This window comes from Cherax quadricarinatus, chromosome 34 (genome assembly GCF_038502225.1).
Source record: "Cherax quadricarinatus isolate ZL_2023a chromosome 34, ASM3850222v1, whole genome shotgun sequence".
In the NCBI taxonomy this organism is placed as follows: Eukaryota; Metazoa; Arthropoda; class Malacostraca; order Decapoda; family Parastacidae; genus Cherax; species Cherax quadricarinatus.
The window spans coordinates 1,197,100-1,216,408 of record NC_091325.1 but is presented as its reverse complement, the minus strand read 5'-3'; the positions used below and the strand labels follow the sequence as shown (position 1 = coordinate 1,216,408).

The following is a 19,309-nucleotide window of genomic DNA, read 5'->3' as shown; positions in this document are numbered from 1 at the left end:
TGCCAGACAGTGCCATACATCACCAGATACTGCCAGACAGTGCCAGACAGTGCCATACATCACCAGATACTGCCAGACAGTGTCAGACATCACCAGATACTGCCAGACAGTGCCATACATCACCAGATACTGCCAGACAGTGTCAGACATCACCAGATACTGCCAGACAGTGCCAGACTGTGCCAGACACCACCAGATACTGCCAGACAGTGCCAGACAGTGCCAGATGCCACCAGATACTGCCAGACAGTCTCAGACACCACCAGATACTGCCAGACAGTGCCAGACAGTGCCAGATACCACCAGATACTGCCAGACAGTGCCAGATACTGCCAGACAGTCTCACACACCACCAGATACTGCCAGACAGTGCCAGACAGTGCCAGACAGTGCCAGACAGTGCCAGACACCACCAGATACTGCCAGACAGTGCCAGACAGTGCCAGACACCACCAGATACTGCCAGACATTGCCAGACAGTGTCAGACATCACCAGATACTGCCAGACAGTCTCAGACACCACCAGATACTGCCAGACAGTGCCAGCACCACCAGATACTGCCAGACAGTGCCAGACAGTGCCATACATCACCAGATACTGCCAGACAGTGCCAGACATCACCAGATACTGCCAGACAGTGCCAGACAGTGCCAGACACCACCAGATACTGCCAGACATTGCCAGACAGTGCCAGATACCACCAGATACTGCCAGACAGTCTCAGACACCACCAGATACTGCCAGACAGTGCCAGACAGTGCCAGACAGTGCCAGACACCACCAGATACTGCCAGACAGTGCCAGACAGTGCCAGACACCACCAGATACTGCCAGACATTGCCAGACAGTGCCAGATACTGCCAGACAGTCTCAGACACCACCAGATACTGCCAGACAGTGCCAGACAATGCCAGACACCACCAGATACTGCCAGACATTGCCAGACAGTGCCAGATACCACCAGATACTGCCAGACAGTCTCAGACACCACCAGATACTGCCAGACAGTGCCAGACAGTGCCAGACAGTGCCAGACAGTGCCAGACAGTGCCAGACACCACCAGATACTGCCAGACAGTGCCAGACAGTGCCAGACACCACCAGATACTGCCAGACATTGCCAGACAGTGTCAGACATCACCAGATACTGCCAGACAGTCTCAGACACCACCAGATACTGCCAGACAGTGCCAGCACCACCAGATACTGCCAGACAGTGCCAGACAGTGCCATACATCACCAGATACTGCCAGACAGTGCCAGACATCACCAGATACTGCCAGACAGTGCCAGACAGTGCCATACATCACCAGATACTGTCAGACAGTGCCATACATCACCAGATACTGCCAGACATTGCCAGACACCACCATATACTGCCAGACAGTGCCAGACACCACCAGATACTGCCAGACAGTGTCAGACACCACCAGATACTGTCAGACAGTGCCAGACATCACCAGATACTGCCAGACAGTGTCAGACACCACCAGATACTGTCAGACAGTGCCAGACATCACCAGATACTGCCAGACAGTGTCAGACACCACCAGATTCTGCCAGACAGTGCCAGATACCACCAGATACTGCCAGACAGTGTCAGACATCACCAGATACTGCCAGACAGTGTCAGACATCACCAGATACTGCCAGACAGTGCCAGGCACCACCAGATACTCCAAGACAGTGCCAGACATCACCAGATACTGCCAGACAGTGCCAGACATCAGCAGATACTGCCAGACAGTGCCAGGCACCACCAGATACTCCCAGACAGTGTCAGACACCACCAGATACTGTCAGACATTGCCAGACATCACCAGATACTGCCAGACAGTGTCAGACACCACTAGATTCTGCCAGACAGTGCCAGATACCACCAGATACTGCCAGACAGTGTCAGACATCACCAGATACTGCCAGACAGTGTCAGACATCACCAGATACTGCCAGACAGTGCCAGGCACCACCAGATACTCCAAGACAGTGGCAGACATCACCAGATACTGCCAGACAGTGCCAGACATCAGCAGATACTGCCAGACAGTGCCAGACACCACCTGGCACTGCCACTGACGGACACTGCCAGACACTGCCTGACACTGCCAGACACTGTCAGACACTGTCTGACATTGCCAGACAGTGCCAGACATCACCAGATACTGTCAGACACTGCCATACAGTGCTAGACACCACCAGACACTGTCAGACACTGCCAGACACCACCAGATATTCCCAGACAGAGCCAGACACCACCAGACACTGCCAGACACTGCGTGACACTGCCAGACACTGTCAGAAGCCACCAGATACTGCCAGACACTGCCAGACAGTGCCAGACACCACCTGACACTGTCAGACACTGACAGACACTGCCAGGCACTGCCTGACACTACCAGACAGTGCCAGACACCACTAGATACTGCCAGACACTGCCAGACAGTGCCAGACACCACCTGACACTGTCAGACACTGACAGACGCTGCCAGGCACTGCCTTGACACTGCCAGACAGTGCCAGACACCACCAGACACTGTCAGACACTGCCAAACAGTGTCAGACGCCATTAAATACTGCTAGACAGTGCCAAACACCACAAGACACTGCCAGACACTGCCAAACAACACCAGACACTGCCTGACACTTCCAGACAGTGCCAGACGCCACCAGATACTGCCAGACACTGCCAAACAACACCAGACACTGCTTGACACTACCAGACAGTGCAAGACACCACCAGACACTGTCAGACACTGACAGACACTGCCAGACACGGCATGACACAGTCAGACAGTGCCAGACGCCACCAGATACTGCCAGACACTGCCAGACAGTGCCAGGCACCACCAGAAACTGTCAGACACTGTCAGATACTGCCAGACACTGCCAGACACCACCAGATATTGACAGACAGTGCCAGACAACACCAGACACTGCCAGACACTGCCAGACAACACCAGACACCACCAGACAACACCAGACACTGCCAGACGTTGACAGATACTGCCAGACAGTGCCTGACACTGCCAGACGGTGCCTGACACTCCCAGACAGTGCCTGACACTGCCAGACAGTGCCAGACACCACCAGACACTGCCTGACACTGCCAGACATGCCAAACAGTGCCAGACACTGCCAAACAGTGCCAAATGCTGCCACTCTACCAGTGCCAGACAGTGCCATCCAGTGCCAGATACTGCCAGACATTGCCAGATGCTGCCAGACTCTACCAATGCCAGACAGTGCCATACAGTGCCAGACACTGCTAGACACTCACAGAAACTGCTAGACAGTACCAGACAGTGCCGCAGTGCCAGACAGTGCCAGATAATGCCAGACACTGCCAGACACTGTCAGATACTGACAGACACTGCCAAACAACACCAGACATTGCTTGACACTGCCAGACAATGCCAGACACCACCAGACCCTGTCAGACACTGACAGACACTGCCAGACACTGCGTGGCACAGCGAGACAGTGCCAGACGCCACCAGATACTGCCGGACACTGCCAGAGTGCCAGACACCACCAGATACTGCCAGACACTGCCAGACAGCGCCAGACACCACCAGACACTGTCAAACACTGCCAGACAGTGCCAGACATCACCAGATACTGCAAGACAGTGCCCGACAACACCAGACACTGCCAGAGACTGCCAGACAGTGCCTGACACTGTCAGACAGTGCCAGACACCACCAGACACTACCAAACAGTGCCAGACACTGCCAAACAGTGCCAAATGCTGCCAGACTCTACCAGTGCCAGACAGTGCCATTCAGTGCCAGATACTGTCAGACAGTGCCGTTTAGTGCCAGATACTGCCAGACAGTTCCAGATGCTTCCAGACTCTACCAACGCTAGACAGTGCCATACAGTGCTAGACACTGCTAGACACACACAGAAACTGCTAGACAGTACCAGACAGTGCCACAGTACCAGGCAGTGCCAGACAGTGCCACAGTACCAGACAGTGCCAGATAATGCCAGACACTACCAGACACTGCCAGATACTGACAGACACTGATAGACATTGCCAGACACTGCCAGATACTGCCAGACAGTGCCAGACAGTGCCAGACAGTGCCAGACAGTACCAGACTGTGTCAGATTATGCCAGACACTGCCAGATAATGACAGACATTGCTAGACAATACCAGTCACTGTCTGACAGTGCCAAACACTGCCAGACACTGTCAGACAATGCCAGACACTGCCAGATACTGCCAGACATTGCCAGAGTGTCAGACAGTGTCAGACACTGCTAGACACTGCCAGACAGTGCCAGACAATGCCACACACTGCCAGATACTGCCAGACACTTCCAGAGTGTCAGACAGTGCCAGACTCTGCTAGACACTGCCAGACAGTGCTAGACACTGCCAGACACTGTCAGATACTGCTAGACAGCTCTGTTCTCTAATTTGTGGGATGGAAGGGGGGAGGGGGTATACCTGGTGCCAGAATGTAAACACAACACCACTGTTGATGGGCGAAACGTTGACATTAATCATTCAGCTGGACTATAACATGGCCGCCAGGTGTGGCCCGCACCTCTGGGGTCACTACCGGCGGGTTACGGGTTCGATACCTAGGCGAGGAGAGGCGCAGGTGAAGTCTCCCGGCACCTGCTGCCCTTCTTCACCTAACAGTAAGTAGGTACCTCGTGTCGTATACATTACCTGGAGTTTACCTGGAGAGAGTTCCGGGGGTCAAGGCCCCCGCGGTCCGGTCTATGACCAGGCTTCCTGGTGGATCAGAGCCTGATCAACCAGGCTGTTGCTGCTGGCTGCACGCAAACCAACGTACGAGCCACAGCCCGGCTGATCAGGAACCGACTTTAGGTACTTGTCCAGTGCCAGCTTGAAGACTGCCAGGGGTCTGTTGGTAATCCCCCTTATGTATGCTGGGAGGCAGTTGAACAGTCTCGGGCCCCTGACACTTATTGTATGGTCTCTTAACGTGCTAGTGACACCCCTGCTTTTCATTGGGGGATGTTGCATCGTCTGCCAAGTCTTTTGCTTTCGTAGTGAGTGATTTTCGTGTGCAAGTTCGGTACTAGTCCCTCTAGGATTTTCCAGGTGTATATAATCATGTATCTCTCCCTCCTGCGTTCCAGGGAATACAGGTTTAGGAACCTCAAGCGCTCCCAGTAATTGAGGTGTTTTATCTCCGTTATGCGCGCCGTGAAGGTTCTCTGTACATTTTCTAGGTCGGCAATTTCACCTGCCTTGAAAGGTGCTGTTAGTGTGCAGCAATATTCCAGCCTAGATAGAACAAGTGACCTGAAGAGTGTCATCATGGGCTTGGCCTCCCTAGTTTTGAAGGTTCTCATTATCCATCCTGTCATTTTTCTAGCAGATGGGATTGATACAATGTTATGGTCCTTGAAGGTGAGATCCTCCGACATGATCACTCCCAGGTCTTTGACGTTGGTGTTTCGCTCTATTTTGTGGCCAGAATTTGTTTTGTACATTAAATAGTAATAATAAATAACAACAACAACAACAACAACAACAACAACAATAATAATAATAATAATAATAATAATAATAATAATAATAATAATAATAATAATAATAATAATAATAATAATAATAATAATATTAATAATAATAATAATATTTACAACAATAGGTACATTAACTATCGCGGAACTATTAACAACAATTAACCATCACATTAACGCAGGAGCGCTAAAATCACAGGGAAGGAGGAGGGGGGGTCACATGCACATGACGCACCAGCAAGAGCTCTAAACCCGTAGGAGGGAGAGGATCTGGAGGGGGGTTTGAACAGATACTCGAGAGAGATAGTGAAACCTGGCGGGCAGATCCCGTAGAGTGAAGCACCAGCCAGCCAGGCAGCCAGCCAGCCAGCCAGCCAGCCAGGCAGCCAGCCAGCCAGGCAGCCAGCCAGCCAGCCAGCCAGCCAGGCAGCCAGCCAGCCAGGCAGCCAGCCAGCCAGGCAGCCAGCCAGCCAGCCAGCCAGCCAGCCAGGCAGCCAGCCAGCCAGCCAGGCAGCCAGCCAGCCAGGCAGCCAGCCAGCCAGCCAGGCAGCCAGCCAGCCAGGCAGCCAGCCAGCCAGCCAGGCAGCCAGCCAGCCAGGCAGCCAGCCAGCCAGCCAGCCAGGCAGCCAGCCAGCCAGGCAGCCAGCCAGCCAGCCAGGCAGCCAGATAGCCAGGCAGCCAGCCAGCCAGCCAGGCAGCCAGCCAGCCAGGCAGCCAGCCAGCCAGGCAGCCAGCCAGCCAGCCAGGCAGCCAGCCAGCCAGGCAGCCAGCCAGCCAGGCAGCCAGCCAGCCAGCCAGCCAGCCAGTCAGCCAGGCAGCCAGTCAGCCAGGCAGCCAGCCAGGCAGCCAGCCAGCCAGCCAGCCAGGCAGCCAGCCAGCCAGGCAGCCAGCCAGCCAGCCAGCCAGCCAGCCAGGCAGGCAGCCAGCCAGCCAGGCAGCCAGCCAGCCAGGCAGCCAGCCATCCAGCCAGGCAGCCAGCCAGCCAGGCAGCCAGCCAGCCAGGCAGCCAGCCAGCCAGGCGGCCAGCCAGGCAGCCAGTGAGGCAGCCAGCCAGGCAGCCAGCCAGGCAGCCAGAAAGGCAGCCAGCCAGGCAGCCAGCCAGGCAGCCAGCCAGCAAGGCAGCCAGCCAGCCAGCCAGCCAGGCAGCCAGCCAGGCAGCCAGCCAGGCAGCCAGCCAGGCAGCCAGGCAGCCAGCCAGGCAGCCAGCCAGCCAGCCAGCCAGCCAGCCAGCAAGCCACAGCCAGCCACAGCCAGCCACAGCCAGCCACAGCCAGCCACAGCCAGCCAGCCAGCAAGCCACAGCCAGCCACAGCCAGCCACAGCCAGCCAGCAAGCCACAGCCAGCCACAGCCAGCCACAGCCAGCCACAGCCAGCCACAGCCAGCCAGCAAGCCACAGCCAGCCACAGCCAGCCACAGCCAGCCACAGCCAGCCACAGCCAGCCACAGCCAGCCACAGCCAGCCACAGCCAGCCACAGCCAGCTAGCCAGCCACAGCCAGCCAGCCAGCAAGCCACAGCCACACACAGCCAGCCACAGCCAGCCACAGCCAGCCACAGCCAGCCAGCAAGCCACAGCCAGCCACAGCCAGCCACAGCCAGCCACAGCCAGCCACAGCCAGCCACAGCCAGCCACAGCCAGCCACAGCCAGCCAGGAGAAGATTAAGACATATGCACAATAGTTGGATACCTTTATTGTTAAAATATTTCGCCTACACAGTAGACTTCTTCAGTCTCATACAGAGGCAGCCGCAGCAGCAGCAGCAGCAGCAGCAGCAGCAGCAGCAGCAGCAGCAGCAGCAGCAGCAGCAGCAGCAGCAGCAGCAGCAGCAGCAGCAGCAGCAGCAGCAGCAGCAGCAGCAGCAGCAGCAGCAGCAGCAGCAGCAGCAGCAGCAGCAGCAGCAGCAGCTGCTGCAGCAGCAGCAGCTGCTGCTGCAGCAGCAGCTGCAGCAGCAGCAGCAGCAGCAGCAGCAGCAGCAGCAGCAGCTGCTGCAGCAGCAGCAGCAGCAGCAGCAGCAGCAGCAGCAGCTGCTGCAGCAGCAGCAGCAGCTGCAGCAGCAGCAGCAGCAGCAGCAGCAGCAGCAGCAGCAGCAGCAGCAGCAGCAGCAGCAGCAGCAGCAGCAGCAGCAGCAGCAGCAGCAGCAGCAGCAGCAGCAGCAGCAGCAGCAGCAGCAGCAGCAGCAGCAGCAGCAGCAGCAGCAGCAGCAGCAGCAGCAGCAGCAGCAGCAGCAGCAGCAGCAGCAGCAGCAGCAGCAGCAGCAGCAGCAGCAGCAGCAGCAGCAGCAGCAGCAGCAGCAGCAGCAGCAGCAGCAGCAGCAGCAGCAGCAGCAGCAGCAGCAGCAGCAGCAGCAGCAGCAGCAGCAGCAGCAGCAGCAGGTGTAGTAGCGTGATGAAGCTAATATGATCCGTCCATCAACCAAGTCAGACCGAAACTTGCAAATGACTACTGCAACTTAGATGACTGATAAATTATCTAACTAGTGGGCGAGGGAAGGAAGAAAATGGTGTAAATATTGACTTACCTGCCATGATGGGTCAGCAGTCTTGTAGAAAGCAAAGTTTTCCTTGATCCACTTGTAGATGGCTGAGAGAGTCATCTTATTCTGGTTCTCCTTCATGGCCATACCTATCAGAGCAGCGTAACTGTACGGAGGCTTGACGCTACCGTCTTGTGAGTAGTCTATTCTATCTAACTTCTCCTGAGCCTCCGTCTTCCGTTTCCTGTCAGTTGTGTGTGTGTGTGATGCTTGTGTTGAGGCTAGAGGGTTGTTTGGCTGTGGTGAGGCTGGGGGCGTGGGTGGTGTTGCAAGGTGTGGCACCATGCCGCCCATATCTAGGGAGTGTAGCCATGTGAGTGATGTTAAGTCATCACCGCCGCCCATGTTGGCGTCGCTGTTGAGGGCGTTGTAACCCCCGACGCCCACAGAAGACACTACACATCCAGTATTCCCGAGGCCAGCACCTTCAGGTTGATGGTTGTCAGTGGTGGCAGGTGTGTGGTGTGTTGCACTGCCACCGATGGTGTAATGATTTTGGACTGGCTTGTTTCTTCCCACCATACCCATGGTGGCATTACCACCCGCCTCTGTCCTCTGTGCCATGGCACCAGAAACAAGAGCCTTGTTGTGCATAGTGTTAGTGTTTCTGGTAGTGAGGTACGGGAGAGGTGTGATGGCAGGTTCCTGCATCTTGAAGGAAGACTCCCGTCCTCTCAGCAACACTTGCACGCTCTCTCTACCTCCAGTCTCATACATCGAACCCACTCGTCTTTACCTTTGCCACAGGTACTTAAGGAAAGACATGGGGTAACTGTGGTCGCTCTACAGCCCCTCGTTCCCAGGCATCTCTGATCATCTGTCGACGATAAAGAAGCATAAGTCACGGGCTTCAGGAGCTGCTACAGAGAGACGCTCTCCTTAATAAAAGACAAACTAAATTTACTGTAGTATTTCATGCAATGGAGTTTCGAAGCCTCAAAGAATGCAATACTCACGCATCCACTCTTCTTTCATAGTAATAGTCTGGTTAATCTACCAATGTAGTTGCTTCACCTTTGTCTTCCTAGCGACTTTCTGCTTCATCTCATCAGTGGTATTAATCGCACCAGTTCCTCGTCATTACCCTCCGAAACACACCCATCCATTCATCCATTGAATGCAGTAACTCGGTAGATACTGAGAATCCCTTTATTCATCACAATAGTCAACCACCAACATTAATTATACACTGCCATATGCATGTCCTCTCCTGATGTCACGTCCCCTCGGGTCTGTCCTATCTCCTTCCTATTTTTCTTGTTGGGATTTATAAGGCAACTGAAGACATGAGCTGTATAGATACCTACTCGTTCCGTCTTCTCGCCTCTCTCAAAGGCTGTATCTCTCACCGGTTCTTCCTTCAGCAAGTTCTATGTTTTCCTTGGTTCAGGCCCTTCCTGGTTAAATATCTTTCTGATTAATCCTCTGCCTGGTTGATTCCACCATTGGTTCTTCACTGCTGGTTCTTCACTGCTGGTTCTTCACTGCTGGTTCTTCACTGCGAGTTATTCACACATTTATGTTTCGTGTTCCGGCTCATTGAGTCTGATTCTGAAATTTTGCTTCGGGGGACTAATTTGTCTCTTGCTCGTTCTGTTTCCTACTGAGGTTGTTTTCTTCTAGATTAGTTTCTTGCTGAGTTTGCGTCTTGGTGGGTTCGTTTCTCGTGGGGTTCGTTTCTTGGTGGGTTCGTTTCTCGTGGGGTTCGTTTCTTGGTGGGTTTGTTTCTCGTGGGGTTCGTTTCTTGGTGGGTTCGTTCCTACCTGCGTTAGTTTGCTGGACCAGTATCCTGCTAGGTTCGTTTATCGCTAGCTTCAGTTCTGGAGCTGGAAGAGCAGCCACCTCCACCTGGTAAGTTTCTTCAGTTCTGGAGCTGGAAGAGCAGCCACCTCCACCTGGTAAGTTCTGGATATTTTGGATGACCTTAGTTTATCAGTGTTACAAAACAGCTGAGAGATGCTCACAGTGTTTAGATTGTCTGTGTATGGACAAAATATACCTATATCGGATTTAATCTCATTACACATAAACTGTATGATCCATAATGATTAAATCCTCACCAGGGAATACAATAATAATAATAATGGATTCAGTTTTTGGGTTTGTCTCGTATTATGTATGTATCCTACTGTGTTTTATCCTGCTGCCTCCACTGACGTCCGCAGTTGGGTGTCATTCTTGGGCCGGGGATCTCAGGTCTGCCAACGCTTCCGTCTGTGGAAAGAAAAGAATAAAGTTATTTATTTAATTAATTATTTTTTTCAACACTGGTACGCACTCTGCATCCGAAATTTATGAAATAGATTAAAATTTGATAGGTAAGAACATGGTAAAGCACTGCCGCAGCAGGCCTACTGGCCTGTACTAGACAGGTACTTCTCAAAACTTACCTGTCTCACTCATAAATTTGTGCAACCCATTTACGAAGATTTGCTAGAAGTTAGCTTCGGTCACTTGGCAGACTCATCCACAACTAGTAAGAAAGAGATTCCAACCATACAATAGAGCGAAAAACTAATGTGAAGGACCTGGGAGTGATAATGTCAGAGAATCTCACTTTCAAAGACCACAACAATGTATCTACCACATCTGCTAGAAAAAATGATGGGCTAGATAATGAGAACCTTCACAACTAGGGATGCCAAGCCACTGATGATTCTCTTCAAATCGCTTGTTCTCTCTAGGCAGAAGTATTGCTGTACACTATCGGCCCCTTCCAAGGCAGGAGAAATTGCAGACCTGGAGAATATACAGAGAACTTTCACTGCATGTATAAGTACGATAAAGCACCTAAATTACTGGGAACGGTTGAAGTCCCTTGACCTCTACTCTCTGGAACGCAGGCGAGAAAGATACATGATAATGTGCACTTGGAAAATCCTAAAGGAACTAGTCCCAAATCCGCACACGGATATCACTCCCTATGAAAGCAAAAGACTCGGCAGGTGGTACAGCATTCCCCCACTGGAAAGAAGAGGCGCCATGAGTACGCTAAGAGACAGCACAATAAGTGTAAGGGGTCCAAGACTGTTCAAATGCGTCCCAACATTCATAATTCAAGAGGGAGCTGGACAGGCACATATACTCAGTACCTGACCAGCTGGGCTGTGGTTCGTACGTTGGTTTGCATGCGACCAACTGTAACAGCCTAGTTGATCAGGTCCTGATCCACCACGAGGCCTGGTCATGGACTGGTCAGCGGGGGCGTTGACCCCCAGAACACCCTCCAGGTATACTCCAGGTATACTCCAGGTATACTCCAGGTATACTCCAGGTATGCTCCAGGTATACTCCAGGTATACTCCAGGTATACTCCAGGTATGCTCCAGGTATACTCCAGGTATACTCCAGGTATACTCCAGGTATACTCCAGGTATACTCCAGGTATACTCCAGGTATGCTCCAGGTATACTCCAGGTATACTCCAGGTATACTCCAGGTATACTCCAGGTATACTCCAGGTATACTCCAGGTATACTCCAGGTATGCTCCAGGTATACTCCAGGTATACTCCAGGTATACTCCAGGTATACTCCAGGTATACTCCAGGTATACTCCAGGTATACTCCAGGTATACTCCAGGTATACTCTAGGTATAATCCAGGTATGCTCCAGGTATACTCCAGGTATACTCCAGGTATACTCCAGGTATACTCCAGGTATACTCCAGGTATACTCCAGGTATGCTCCAGGTATACTCCAGGTATACTCCAGGTATACTCCAGGTATACTCCAGGTATACTCCAGGTATGCTCCAGGTATACTCCAGGTATAATCCAGGTATACTCCAGGTATACTCCAGGTATACTCCAGGTATACTCCAGGTATACTCCAGGTATACTCCAGGTATGCTCCAGGTATACTCCAGGTATACTCCAGGTATACTCCAGGTATACTCCAGGTATACTCCAGGTATACTCCAGGTATGCTCCAGGGTATACTCCAGGGTATACTCCTGGGTATACTCCTGGGTATACTCCAGGGTATACTCCAGGGTATACTCCTGGGTGTACTCCAGGTACTCCAGGTATACTCCAGGTATACTCCAGGTATACTCCAGGTATACTCCAGGTATACTCCAGGTATACTCCAGGTATACTCCAGGTATTCTCCAGGTATACTCCAGGTATACTCCAGGTATACTCCAGGTATACTCCAGGTATACTCCAGGTATGCTCCAGGTATACTCCAGGTATACTCCAGGTATACTCCAGGCGTTGACCCCCAGAACACCCTCCAGGTATACTCCAGGTATACTCCAGGTATACTCCAGGTATACTCCAGGTATGCTCCAGGTATACTCCAGGTATACTCCATGTATACTCAGAACCCAGTTATATTGCCTTTATCTATTCGTGTCTTGTACTGGTACACCTCAGTAATGTGTGGACTCATTGTGTGTGTTTTAAGAGAGTCAACCTTCAAGACTCAGTACATCATCTTGTGAGAGACTTATTGTCCAGTGTATTAATTTTGTCATCTTTCTCTGTACGTTTCCAAGTGAATTTATATCAATGCTGTAGTAGGGGACCATAACTGACCTGTATAATCTAAGTGAGGCCTTACCTGGTGGGTATTCCGGGGGTCAATGCCCCTGTGTCCCGGTCCATGACCAGGCCTCCTGGTGGATCAAGGCCTGATCAACCAGGCTGTTACTGTTGGCCGCACGTAGTCCAACGTACGAACCACAGTCCGGCTGATCGGGTACTGACTTTACGTATCTGTGCAGCTCTCTCTTGAAGTCAGCGAGGGGTCTACTGGTAATCCCCCTTAAGGCTGGTGGAAGGCTGTTGAACAGTCTTGGGCCCCGGACACTTACTGTGCTGTCTCTTGGTGTACTGTTCTCTTGGCTTCAGGATTCTGTTTACCAGGACTCCAAAGTCTCTTTCACCTCTGTATCATTAACCTCTATATTACTATTAATTTTCAAGTCTTTCTAGATATTTTGTCCGGGTAGATTTTATCTATTATTTTACAATTTACATTCTTTCTATGGGGTAGTTAAAATTTCATCTGTTTATACAGCACTTCCCCCTCCCCCTGGTATCTCTAATTGCTTGTGATGCGACAGACATGACCTGAATCTTCCAGGTGAACCTCGTCTCAGTGAATGCTATAATATCCACGTTGGTCGTTCCTGGCGTTAATTATAACTGGTTAATGTTCAAATATCCACGTTGGTCGTTCCCGGCGTTAATTATAACTGGTTAATATTCAAATATCCACGTTGGTCGTTCCTGGCGTTAATTATAACTGGTTAATATGACTCTGACCTCAGGACTCACAGGAGCATCAATAATAACTGAGTTTACCATGTATCTTGTTCCTGTTTATTCTCACCTTAACAAAACAACAACAATAATAATAATAATACTAATACCAGTAATAACAGTAACAGTAGTAGAAGCAATAATAATAATAATAATAATAATAATAATAATAATAATAATAATAATAATAATAATAATAATAATAATAATAATAATAATAATAATAATAAAAAGAAGAACAAGAAGAAAACAATTTTCAAGTGATGGTTTATGATCCTTCAGACGGATGAGAGAGAGAGAGAGAGAGAGAGAGAGAGAGAGAGAGGGGGGGGGGGCCGGGAAGTTTACAGCACTTCCATCTCCACTTTGAAGGGGGGTTGCAAGACCCTGACAGGCAAAAGACGCTACATTTTGATTTGCTCCACTTTCTTTTTTTCCCCCCCCTCTCATCTGCATCTTGACAGAGGAAACAGAGCAAGAGCCATCTCTCCCGGGACCCATCCTGATAGATCTGTCATTTCAGCAGACCCTTCCCAAATAGGAGGGGATGTGGGTTTTTTATTTTATGTACAAGGCCAAAAAAAAACCACATTGGATCCACTTGAGGACAGCGGAACAACTTTTTCCACAAGACGGGCAAAAAGGAATTCACCTCTTTCTCCAGAACATCCCCATCGAGATCATAAAACCCGGATGACTCGGATGGAACATTCTACCCAAAAATTTAAAAAGAGAGAAAGAGGAAAGAAGGAAGAGGAAGAAGAGAAAAAAAAGGAGAGGAGAGGAAAGGGAAAAGAGGAAAGAAGGGAAAAGAGGACAACGAAAGGAAAGAGAGAGAGAGAGAGAGAGAGAGAGAGAGAGAGAGAGGGGGAGAGAGAGAGAGAGAGAGAGAGAGAGAGAGAGAGAGAGAGAGAGAGAGAGAGAGAGAGAGAGAGAAGGAAGAAGAAGAACAGACAGAGAGAGAACAGAGAGACAGAGAAACAGACAGACAGACAGACAGACAGACGAGAAGAGAGAGAGAGAGAGAGAGAGAGAGAGGGGGAAAAAAAGAGAGAGAGAGAGAGAGAGAGAGAGAGATGGGGTTCGGTATAATCCGACTCAACAACAAAAACGGAAGTGGTAAATACGGACTGTTTGTCAGAGTGACTGTTGCTTCCTTGTTTACACTGGTGCTTGTCAGAGTGACTGTTGCTTCCTTGTTTACACTGGTGCTTGTCAGAGTGACTGTTGCTTCCTTGTTTACACTGGTGCTTGTCAGAGTGACTGTTTCTTCCTTGTTTACACTGGTGCTTGTCAGAGTGACTGTTGCTTCCTTGTTTACACTGGTGCTTGTCAGAGTGACTGTTGCTTCCTTGTTTACACTGGTGCTTGTCAGAGTGACTGTTGCTTCCTTGTTTACACTGGTGTTTGTCAGAGTGACTGTTGCTTCCTTGTTTACACTAGTGCTTGTCAGAGTGACTGTTGCTTCCTTGTTTACACTGGTGTTTGTCAGAGTGACTGTTGCTTCCTTGTTTACACTGGTGCTTGTCAGAGTGACTGTTTCTTCCTTGTTTACACTGGTGCTTGTCAGAGTGACTGTTGCTTCCTTGTTTACATTGGTGCTTGTCAGAGTGACTGTTGCTTCCTTGTTTACACTGGTGCTTGTCAGAGTGACTGTTGCTTCCTTGTTTACATTGGTGCTTGTCAGAGTGACTGTTGCTTCCTTGTTTACACTGGTGCTTGTCAGAGTGACTGTTGCTTCCTTGTTTACATTGGTGCTTGTCAGAGTGACTGATGCTTCCTTGTTTACACTGGTGCTTGTCAGAGTGACTGTTGCTTCCTTGTTTACACTGGTGCTTGTCAGAGTGACTGTTGCTTCCTTGTTTACACTGGTGCTTGTCAGAGTGACTGTTGCTTCCTTGTTTACACTGGTGCTTGTCAGAGTGACTGTTGCTTCCTTGTTTACATTGGTGCTTGTCAGAGTGACTGTTGCTTCCTTGTTTACACTGGTGCTTGTCAGAGTGACTGTTGCTTCCTTGTTTACACTGATGCTTGTCAGAGTGACTGTTGCTTCCTTGTTTACACTGGTGCTTGTCAGAGTGACTGTTGCTTCCTTGTTTACACTGGTGCTTGTCAGAGTGACTGTTGCTTCCTTGTTTACACTGGTGCTTGTCAGAGTGACTGTTTCTTCCTTGTTTACACTGGTGCTTGTCAGAGTGACTGTTGCTTCCTTGTTTACACTGGTGCTTGTCAGAGTGACTGTTGCTTCCTTGTTTACACTGGTGCTTGTCAGAGTGACTGTTGCTTCCTTGTTTACACTGGTGCTTGTCAGAGTGACTGTTGCTTCCTTGTTTACATTGGTGCTTGTCAGAGTGACTCTTGTTTCCTTGTTTACATTGGCGGTTGTCAGAGTGGGCGGTGGGGCGTACAATCACATCTCATGGGTGGGTGGGCGTGCCTGGGAGAGGGCGTGGTGGGCGGGGCTCACACAGAAGGGATGGAAGGTTAATCAAGTTATATATGGTGGCTTATGATGGCATTTACAACAACATCGGGAAAGGTATTTACAAGAGCGTCAAGGGACATTTACAGGAACATCAAGAAACATTTACAAGAGCATCAAGAAACATTTACAAGAGCATCAAGAAACATTTACAAGAGCATCAAGAAACATTTACAAGAGCATCAAGAAACATTTACAAGAGCATCAAGAAACATTTACAAGAGCATCAAGAAACATTTACAAGAGCATCAAGAAACATTTACAAGAGCATCAAGAAACATTTACAAGAGCATCAAGAAACATTTAAAAGAGCATCAAGAGACATTTACAAGAGCATCAAGAAACATTTACAAGAGTATCAAGAAACATTTACAAGAGCATCAAGAAACATTTACAGGAACATCAAGAGACATTTACAGGAACATCACGATACATTTACAGGAACATCACGATACATTTACAGGAACATCAAGAGACATTTACAAGAGCATCAAGAGACATTTACAAGAATATCAAGAAACATTTACAGGAACATCAAGAGACATTTACAAGAGCATCAAGAGACATTTACAAGAATATCAAGAAACATTTACAGGAACATCAAGAGACATTTACAGGAACATCACGATACATTTACAGGAACATCACGAGACATTTACAGGAACATCAAGAGACATTTACAGGAACATCACGATACATTTACAGGAACATCACGAGACATTTACAGGAACATCACGAGACATTTACAGGAACATCAAGAGACATTTACACTAACATCAAGAGACATTTACAGGAACATCACGAGACATTTACAGGAACATCACGAGACATTTACAGGAACATCAAGAGACATTTACAGGAACATCAAGAGACATTTACAGGAACATCACGAGACATTTACAGGAACATCACGAGACATTTACAGGAACATCACGAGACATTTACAGGAACATCACGAGACATTTACAGGAACATCAAGAGACAGAATCACCTCCAGAACAAATGTTTATATCAATGTTTATATTTGGATGACTGTGAGAGGTTATGTCCTCGTGGCTCAGCTGGTAGCGGCTTCACCTCACACACTGAGGGACTGGGGTTCGATCCCCGATACAAGTGCGAACCCGAACCATGTTTCCTTACACCTGCTGCCCTTGCTTACCTAGTAGTAAGTAGGTACCTGACAAGACCTCAATCTCTAGGCACATGTCTAAAAAGACCAGTCACTACCCACATGTCTAACAATACCACAGTCACTACCCACATGTCTAACAATACCACAGTCACTATCCACATGTCTAACAATACCACAGTCACTACCCACATGTCTAACAATACCACAGTCACTACCCACATATCTAACAATACAACAGTCACTATCCACATGTCTAACAATACCACAGTCACTACCCACATGTCTAACAATACAACAGTCACTACCCACATGTCTAACAATACAACAGTCACTACCCACATATCTAACAATACAACAGTCACTATCCACATGTCTAACAATACCACAGTCACTACCCACATATCTAACAATACAACAGTCACTATCCACATGTCTAACAATACCACAGTCACTACCCACATATCTAACAATACAACAGTCACTATCCACATATCTAACAATACCACAGTCACTACCCACATATCTAACAATACCACAGTCACTACCCACATGTCTAACAATACAACAGTCACTACCCACATGTCTAACAATACCACAGTCACTACCCACATGTCTAACAATACAACAGTCACTACCCACAGGTCTAACAATACCACAGTCACTACCCACATATCTAACAATACAACAGTCACTATCCACATATCTAACAATACCACAGTCACTACCCACATATCTAACAATACCACAGTCACTACCCACATGTCTAACAATACAACAGTCACTACCCACATGTCTAACAATACAACAGTCACTATCCACATGTCTAAAAATACCACAGTCACTACCCACATATCTAACAATACCACAGTCACTACCCACATGTCTAACAATACAACAGTCACTACCCACATGTCTAACAATACAACAGTCACTACCCACATGTCTAACAATACAACAGTCACTACCCACATGTCTAACAATACAACAGTCACTATCCACATGTCTAACAATACCACAGTCACTACCCACATATCTAACAATACCACAGTCACTACCCACATGTCTAACAATACAACAGTCACTACCCACATGTCTAACAATACAACAGTCACTACCCACATGTCTAACAATACAACAGTCACTACCCACATGTCTAACAATACCACAATCACTACCCACATGTCTAACAATACAACAGTCACTACCCACATGTCTAACAATACAACAGTCACTACCCACATGTCTAACAATACCACAGTCACTACCCACATGTCTAACAATACCACAGCCACTACCCACATGTCTAACAATACAACAGTCACTACCCACATGTCTAACAATACCACAGTCACTACCCACATGTCTAACAATAACACAGTCACTACCCACATGTCTAACAATACCACAGTCACTACCCACATGTCTAACAATACAACAGTCACTACCCACATGTCTAACAATACCACAGTCACTATCCACATGTCTAATAATACAACAGTCACTACCCACATGTCTAACAATACCACAGTCACTACCCACATGTCTAACAATACCACAGTCACTACCCACATGTCTAACAATACAATAGTCACTACCCACATGTCTAACAATACAACAGTCACTGCCCACATGTCTAACAATAAAACAGTCACTACCCACATGTCTAACAATACCACAGTCACTATCCACATGTCTAATAATACAACAGTCACTACCCACATGTCTAACAATACCACAGTCACTACCCACATGTCTAACAATACCACAGTCACTACCCACATGTCTAACAATACCACAGTCACTACCCACATGTCTAACAATACAATAGTCACTACCCACATGTCTAACAATACAACAGTCACTGCCCACATGTCTAACAATAAAACAGTCACTACCCACATGTCTAACAATACCACAGTCACTATCCACATGTCTAATAATACAACAGTCACTGCCCACATGTCTAACAATAAAACAATCACTACCCACATGTCTAACAATACCACAGTCACTACCCATAAGTCTAACAATACAACAGTCACTACCCACATGTCTAACAATACCACAGTCACTACCCACATGTCTAACAATACCACAGTCACTACCCACATGTCTAACAATACCACAGCCACTACCCACATGTCTAACAATACAACAGTCACTACCCACATGTCTAACAATACCGCAGTCACTACCCACATGTCTAACAATACCACAGTCACTATCCACATGTCTAACAATACCACAGTCACTACCCACATGTCTAACAATACCACAGTCACTACCCACATGTCTAACAATACCACAGCCACTAAACACATGTCTAACAATACAACAGTCACTACCCACATGTCTAACAATACCACAGTCACT

At 48.7% G+C, this 19,309-nt stretch overlaps 1 protein-coding gene across 1 annotated transcript in view; it reads right to left on the bottom strand.

Moving 5' to 3' along the window:
• LOC128693707 (uncharacterized) overlaps nt 1–19,309 on the bottom strand; it is a 140,701-nt gene that overhangs the window by 11,918 nt on the left and 109,474 nt on the right. The window contains exons 2-3 of the mRNA XM_070091076.1: nt 9,945–10,263; nt 8,035–9,897 (exon numbers count right to left, since the gene is read on the bottom strand). Coding sequence (XP_069947177.1) covers nt 8,035–8,766 — 732 coding nt within the window. The 5' untranslated portion in view covers nt 8,767–9,897; nt 9,945–10,263. The remainder of the gene's footprint in view (nt 1–8,034; nt 9,898–9,944; nt 10,264–19,309) is intronic.